This window comes from Diadema antillarum, unplaced genomic scaffold (assembly GCF_040938485.1).
Source record: "Diadema antillarum isolate AM-2024a unplaced genomic scaffold, OU_Dant_1.0 scf00000213, whole genome shotgun sequence".
NCBI lineage: Eukaryota > Metazoa > Echinodermata > Echinoidea > Diadematoida > Diadematidae > Diadema > Diadema antillarum.
Genome location: NW_027271102.1, coordinates 169,899 through 178,251, shown reverse-complemented (window position 1 = coordinate 178,251; position 8,353 = coordinate 169,899). Strand labels below are relative to the sequence as shown.

Here is an 8,353-nt window from a genome sequence, read left to right as displayed (position 1 = left end):
TTTTGCTATAGCATGTACTTAGCTTGGGAATTGTTAAAAAAAGCATTTGTTCATGCAGGGATTTTTCCATCCTTGTCTACATAACACGGTATCCACTGTGATAGCCACATCACAAATATTACAGCATTGGCCAATAGGCATCACTGACTTTGAGTGCTTCACTTTTAGGTTTGATATATGATTTCCAATGTTGTCTGCACATAAAATAGTTGCCATGCATGGTGTAATCAGATCTCATGAGCTTCCAGTATTGCAACATTTACAGAAATCTTTTTATAAACAAGTTTCTGCCCTCGCAATATGTTTGAAATTTGCTGCATAACCCTGTGGCATGTTTTTATTATTTATTTTTCATAATCAAACATTTCTCCAGGCTTTTGTGACAGAAACCAGTATTGCAACTGATTGACAAACTGCCCTACATCGATGTAAATAAGCACTGAATTGATCAGTGTTTTAGTAGTAGCCATGATAAAAAATCATGGGCGTACGTACTCGAGCAGGATTTGAACCTATGACCTCCTGATCACCGGACAGGCGTCATCTCCACTAGACCATCGAGCTTCCGCCCAACAGCGAGTGTTTATTGCCTGTGTGATAAAATATACAACTTGTTATGTCGATGTAGGGCAAGTTGTCAATCAGTTGCAAAAAACAAACATAAGAATTTCAAGAATTTGGAGAAACAAGTATATTTTGCACAATGCATAGGTGAGAAGATCAGGGGTTCAAACCTTGTTCTAACACTCACACGATCAAGCAGAACACTTCATAAGGGCATGATGCTCCTCAATACCCACATATGTGCAGCATTTGGATATGGCATGTGTGTGCGTGAAATAGCAGCTCGGGTGGAAATGCTCCAGGGAATGAAGTAAATTCACTGTGGTTGGATTCAAGTTAATAAAGGATAATGATACATTGCACCAACTCTAAATGGGAAAGCACAATACAGTGCATAAATAATAATTATCATGTTCATTATCATTTCAGCTTTTGTATCACACAAAGTGGACTACTGTATAATGGCGTCGTGTACAGACATACATACAGTCGACAGACTTTTCAGGGAACAAACAAGAAATAAACAAACATACACAGTATGCATCTCTTCAAATTAAATCTAAAATCAAACATATGAAATGAAAATTTTCATTGCACTTATCATGCTCTGAGTACACTAAATGTACTAGCATCTGGAACATGAGACCTAGTGGGTCAAGTGTTCATGTGAGTATTGCAAGTTCACCATACACACATTCAGAATGTCATGGGCGTCAACAGGGGGGGTGCGTTGGGTGCGAACGCACCCCCCTTCAGATCAAAAAATTAAAAAAAATAAAAAAAAAAAATCAGTCTACGAGCGACCTCAACGCCGGACACTAAATAAATATTCTTTTCTATCTTTTTTATATCTTACACCAGGGACAAAAAAAAGAAAAAAAAAATCGTCGGCAAAAACAATTCGCACCCATGGTTCTGGCAGCACTGATTTTATACATAATATCTACTAGTATTCTACAGTGTTTGAAAGAAAACAAAAATGTTGCCCCTATAAAAATATTGGAAGGCAAGCACACCATTTGCCCCACCCCACATAATCATAATTCCCGCGATGAAAAGATTTTCTTGCTTTTTTGTTAGAATTCAAGAAATCTGTCCAATTATTTCACCCGAAAGCAGTGGCGTAACTACGGGGGGGGGGGGGGGGGGGGGGGGGGGGGGGGGGGGGAGTGCGCCCCCTCCCAATCCGCTGGTAAAAAAAAAAAAAAGACTTACTGAAATAGTATAATGCAAGTGTTAGTAAACTGCTTTTGAATGAAAGGATGATTGTCACGACCAATGGAAGAGAGCTATGACATAGCCAGTTGAATTATCACAAAATTACATTTATTATAACTAAATTCTGTATCACAATTAAATGGTTGCCATTGCAACTGCATTATCATCACATTGACATCAATTTCCGAAAATTAAATTATCTCATGAGTTCCAACGAATATAAGTGCACTTCCCTGTGTTAATCGACGACTGAAGTCTAGTCCATTCAGCGATTATAATTGACTGCGTTATAACATCATTGAAGCGGCTCGTAGGATGGCAGCTCGTGCGTTGACGGCGGCCCAAAAGGAACATCCGGCGTTCAGGAGGCAGCATGCATGCTGCATCCCCAGTGTGGGTAGATACTGTGGTGCTCGGCTTATCAACGCTGCGTTGACGGCACCATGGCATTAAAACATGTTGACCCCTCCTTCTCTGCGATGTGGAGTACGAACTCAATATTATGTAGTGCGACTCGAAGTGAAGCACGAACTCGGCTCGGAGTAGGTGCGGCACAGGGACTCGGGGTAGGAGTATGAACTCAGAATAAAACCCTTAAGAAATTGGAACAAATTTCCACTAGCTGAAAATCGTACCCAAATTCCATATATATAATAACTCCATATTTTCAATCCATGCTTCATAAATCTCATATACATTTGCCATAAATTAACCTATGACAAAGTCAATTTACCGCTGGATAAGTTATCACTTACCCTGACACAAATCCCCATTTCAATTATCCGTTCCACGTCAGCATACATATATCATAATTGTCAAATATCTCTGTAAAATAACATTTACTGATAGACTTTCTTCAGATTCTATCACAACCATAGTTATTAAAAATCAAATTCACTTATTCTTCAATTTCTGCCACACATCTATCTCAACTTCCTCAGATTTTCTGACATTCAGATAATATTCTCAAAATGCAAAATAATGCTATCACTTGCTTAAGCGCTGACTGTAAAACTGATAGAAAAACTATTCAACTCACCACCATTGTGGGCTCACAACTCCTCCCAAAATTAACGGTACTCGAACTCGAGGGCCATAGCCTGTTGGCTCCTCAAAACACAAACTCGAGGGCCCTAGCCTGTTGGCTCCTCCGAACACAACTTGACTCTCTGCTGCCAAAATGAAGAGTGACTCTCTCCTACACTGTGGCAATGCAACCTGTAGCGTCGGGCGGGTCTTGGCATTCAAAGTATCCCTGACATTCGCCCTTGCCTGGAGGCGATTACGTAATACTACCTGTCTCCCTCTCTGAGTGGAGTCAATACATTTCCACTAAGCTACTTATTTTTTCCCTTTACAAGCACAATTATAGCAAACGCATTTTCTCTTGGCAACATCTTCCCGTCAAAAATATACATAAACAAATGAGAGAACTTTCTTTTTCAAATTTCTGATACTACATTATTTTTGATACTTATTTTCCAAATTTCAGAATATTGCTGTTGGAAAAAACTACTTGTGACAAATATCCCCCTCCTTCAAAACAACTGCTATATTTTGAAATTAAGGACATCTACTTAAGTAATCTGCTCCTACGTTCTCCGATCCTTTGATCACTTGCACTCTGTAGTCGTACGCTTGCAAAGCTAGCGCCCAACGCAGAACTCTCGCATTTTTGTGCTGCGCTTTGGACAGATAGGCAAGTGGGTAGTGGTCTGTCTGGTACGTGAACTTCCTTCCATACAAGTAGTACGAAAACTTTTTGACAGCCCATGCCAATGCCAGACATTCGCGCTCAACTATTGCGTACTTCCGCTCGCGATCAAGCAGTTTGCGGCTCGCATAGCTGACCGGAAACAAGTCGCTGTCTTGTTTTTGCATCAGGACAGCTCCTATGCCTATGTCTGACGCGTCTGTCCTTACCACATACTCTTCGTCTCTGTTTGGCAGGCGTAAGATAGGATACTTACAGAGCCTGTCTTGCAGTGTTTGAAATGCATGCTCCTGTACTTCTCCCCATCTTACCTTTTCTGGTTGGTTCTTCTTTGTTAGATCGGTCAAAGGTGCTGCGATCGCGGCCATGTTGGGAATGAACTTTCTATAGTACCCGACCAATCCTAAGAGCGATCTCACCTCCCTTTTCGTTGTCGGCCTCGACATCGACTTCACCTTGGCCAGCTTCTCTGGAGTTGGCTTCACTCTACCTCCTTCCACGATGTGTCCTAGAAATTCGACTGATCGACAGCCGAGATGACACTTACTTGGTCGTGCTGTGAGATGAGCTTCTCGTAGTCGTTGGAAGACCCGTCGGAGATCGTCCACGTGTTCCTCCCATGTCTTGCTGTACACCAATACGTCATCTATGTAGTGTACGACATGAGGCAAACCTGCAAGCAACTTCCTCATCATGCGTGTGAATACCGCAGGGGCGTTCACCATTCCGAATGGTAGCACTCGAAATTGATACTGACCTTCTGGTGTGACGAAAGCAGTCTTTTCTCTGTCTCTCTCGTCCACGGGGATTTGCCAATATCCTTTCGACAAGTCAATTTTCGAAAAGTATTTGGCCTCTCCGATTTCTGACATGATCTCTTCTACATTTGGGATCGGTTCATTATCGATGACAGTCACCGAGTTAAGTTTCCTGTAGTCTACGCAGAATCTTACCTTCCCGTCCTTCTTCGGTACTAGTACAACAGGGGCTGCATACGGTGACGTCGATGGTTCGATTACCTTCATGTCCAGCATCGTGTTCACCTCCTCTTGTATTGTCTCCTTCATACTCTGTGGAACAGGAAATGGTCTAGAACGAATTGGTTCTTCTGTTTTCAACTGAACTGTGTGTTGTGCCAGATTTGTGTGACCTGGTACATCAGTCATCACGTCAGCGAAACCCTTCACTAATCCTACGAGTTCCTTACGTTCAGCATCGCTCAACTCATCACTGATGTGAACATCACTCACACCTTCAGTTTGCACAACGGATGGGCATTCAATGGACACAGCTTCATCCTCACTACCCTGTTCATCGATCACACGCAAGTGGTTAGCCTCTCTCACAGACTCCTCACGTGCTCTCTCCTGATACTTCTTCATCAGATTCGCATGATAAGTCTTTTCCTTACCTTTCACCCGTAGCTTGTAGTTGTGTCGTGCAACTCGTCCTACCACTTCGAACGGCCCTTGCCATTGCATCTCAAGTTTGTTTGAGCTGGTGGGCAACAGCAGTAAGGCTTTGTCCCCCTTTTCAAACCTTCTCTCTCTTGCCCTTACGTCAAAGTGTTTCTTGTACCTGAGAGAGGACTTCTCAAGTACGCTCCTCGCGACTTCGCAAGTGGACTGTAACCTATCCCTAAGGTCTAAGACGTACTGATAGGTGGTCTTTACCTCTTCCTCAGGAATTTCCTCCGTCCATAACTCCCTGAGTATCGTCATTGGCCCTCGCACTATTCTACCATACATCAATTCAAAGGGTGAATAACCTGTACTCTCATGTGGGACTTCGCGATATGAGAATAGTAGCGCAGGTAGATAGCGATCCCAATCTTTGGGTCTCTCTTGACACATGCGCCTAAGCATCTGTTTGAGCGTCCCATTGAAACGCTCGCATGCGCCGTTTGCCATGGGATGATACGGCGTAGTGTAGAATTGCTTAATTCCTACTAGACGCGCTGCTTCCCTCATGACCCCGGCAGTGAATTGGGTGCCGTTGTCTGAAAGCATTTCATTTGGAAAGCCTAGTCTAGAGAAGACCTCCATGAGACCTTCAGCTACGCGTTCAGCTTCGATAGATGGAAGAGCTATCGCCTCGGGGTAACGAGTAGCTAGATCTACAAGTGTAAGTATGTACCGGTTACCTTTGTCGGTGATAGGTTGAAGTGGACCTATGATATCCACCGCAACACGTCGAAAGCATGTGTCGATCAACTGAGGGGTAACTAAGGGAACCTTACCTACCCTACCTTTTGGTGTAGTTCTTTGGCATGCGTCACATGAAGCACAGTAGCGCTTTACATCCGACTGGATACCTGGCCAATAGAACTGTGACATCACTCTATCAAGTGTTTTCCTTGTTTGGAGATGACCAGCTAGCGGCATATCATGTGCAAGGTGTAGTACTGATTCTCGCAGTGCTTTGGGGACTACGAGCTGTTTGAAAACTTTTCCGTTCTCAACATGAGGTGACTCATATTGACGATATAGGAGTGAGTTATCGTAGAAGTATCGAACTCGTCCCCCCTTACCTACGATCTTGTTCTCACCACTCACCGCCAACCTTTTCACCTTCTCCAGCGTCACGTCCCTCTCCTGCTCCCTCAGCATCTCGTCTCGGGTGGCTGCAATCTCGATGCCGTCCGGCGTCTTCAGCCGCCTCCACGGTTGCTCCTTCCTCCTCCTCATCCCCCTAGTCTCAACACTAGCCCCGATACCTGTGTTGTGGGTGGTGTCCGTCGTTTGCTCCCGTCTCTCCGTGACGACTCCAGTCCCCTTGGCACCGCCATCTGACCCAGCATCAGTCTGTGTCTCCATGTCGACTCCTCTCCCTTGCGTCTCCATGTCGACCTCAGACGCAGTCTCCCCGTAAGAGCCCGATGCCTCCTCAGTCCTTCCTTCGACTCCAACTGGCATCTGCACTCCGTTGACGTTACCTACAATCAAGTCATAGACTGGATTATCCATACAAAGTGCTTTCACATTGCCTGAAAGGTATGGTGTATGAATATCTACAAAGGCAAGCGGGAACCTCCGTATGGTACCATCCATGAGCACGCATGGCTGGAGCTCACCTGACATTTGAGAGTACCCAACTAGACTTCTGCGGACCACAATCGCGTTGCACCCCGTGTCCCGCAGCACCGTGACACTCTTACCATTCACTCTACCCTGACAGGTAGGCACATTGTCAGGACCTAACTCATGACCACTATTGAGCACGAGTAACTCATGCCCGCAAATCAGCTTGGCAGTGCGTATTGCGTCTGCTTTACCTGACTCTACCTCGCTGGCCGGTGCATCCGGACATAGCCCTGTGAGACAACTTCCCCCTGTCTTAGCCTTTCCAGAGGTAGGCTGTTTGGGAGGGTATTTGGTAGCTACCTCCCCTTTTGTAGGGCACTTAGGCGCAATATGACCCCATCTACCACATGAATGACACCTAGGACCTTTAGGCTGGTTAGCCCTAAATGCCGCCTGACACTTTTGATCGCTAAGACCACGCGCTTCAAAGTACAGCTCAGCGTGTTTAACGAAGTCCTGCACACTACCTGGAGTGCGCTCACGAATGAATATCGCCAGCTCGCGTGTGCAGCTTGCGAACAATTGCTCTTGTACGCACAAGTCTAATAGTGCTTCTGCAGAGTCACTACATTCCGAACGCTCAACCCAGCTTTTTGCGTACCCAGACACGCGCGCAGCAAATTGTGCAAAAGATTCGCCATCCTTTTGCTTCGCTTCCCGAAATCGCTTCCGGAAGCCTTCTGCATTTAGTGCAAAGTGCTGCAGCAGTGCATGCTTAAGGCTATCGTAATGCTCAGCTTCACTGGTGGGCAGGCGCGTATAGCACTCTAGCGCACGGCCTGTCAACAAGTTTCCTAGGGCAGGAGCCCATGCTCCCTTGGGCCACTTGCTCAAGGTAGCATGCCTTTCAAAACGCAATATGTATGCATCCAAATCGTCAGAGTTCTCGTTGAACGCTTGCATGAGTGGTAGCGCACTCTGAAACCCTTGAGAGTCAGAATCCGAACTTGAACTATGCCTATCCTTGTTACACTCAGCAATCTCCAACTCTAATTGCTTTTGCTTAGTAGCCTCTTCTGCAAGCTTCAACTGTTCTTCCCTTTGCTTCTGGCGCTCATCCCTAGCTGCATTAGCTTCACGCCGACTAACTTCCTTATCCCTTTCTTCACGAGCAAAGGTAAGTAACTTCTCACCCTGAAGCCCATACTTCTCTCCTAACTCAATGTATTCAGACAAATCCATACTTGCGTTAAAGTAACAATGTGGAACAACTTATAAACCTGAAGTGACCTCACTGTTAAACTCTAACTCAACCTTCAACAGTTAGAAATTTTCTATACCACTCCTGAGATCACTGCAGTACAAATACCTTTGTGAAGATTGTACTTCTGGCTAATCACTTTCTACACTTCACTGGTTGACAAAACAGACTCCTCTCCCGGACGTGCCCCCATTTGTCACGACCAATGGAAGAGAGCTATGACATAGCCAGTTGAATTATCACAAAATTACATTTATTATAACTAAATTCTGTATCACAATTAAATGGTTGCCATTGCAACTGCATTATCATCACCTTGACATCAATTTCCGAAAATTAAATTATCTCATGAGTTCCAACGAATATAAGTGCACTTCCCTGTGTTAATCGACGACTGAAGTCTAGTCCATTCAGCGATTATAATTGACTGCGTTATAACATCATTGAAGCGGCTCGTAGGATGGCAGCTCGTGCGTTGACGGCGGCCCAAAAGGAACATCCGGCGTTCAGGAGGCAGCATGCATGCTGCATCCCCAGTGTGGGTAGATACTGTGGTGCTCGGCTTATCAACGC

The 8,353-nt window shown here is 45.0% G+C and overlaps 1 protein-coding gene across 1 annotated transcript; it reads right to left on the bottom strand.

The window, feature by feature from the left end:
- Window positions 1-3,345: 3,345 nt before the first annotated feature.
- On the bottom strand, window positions 3,346-7,761 carry LOC139724432 (uncharacterized). Its single transcript, XM_071635576.1, has one exon. The coding sequence runs from the start codon at window positions 7,759-7,761 to the stop codon at window positions 3,346-3,348; it is 4,416 nt and encodes a 1,471-aa protein (XP_071491677.1).
- Window positions 7,762-8,353: the final 592 nt, after the last annotated feature.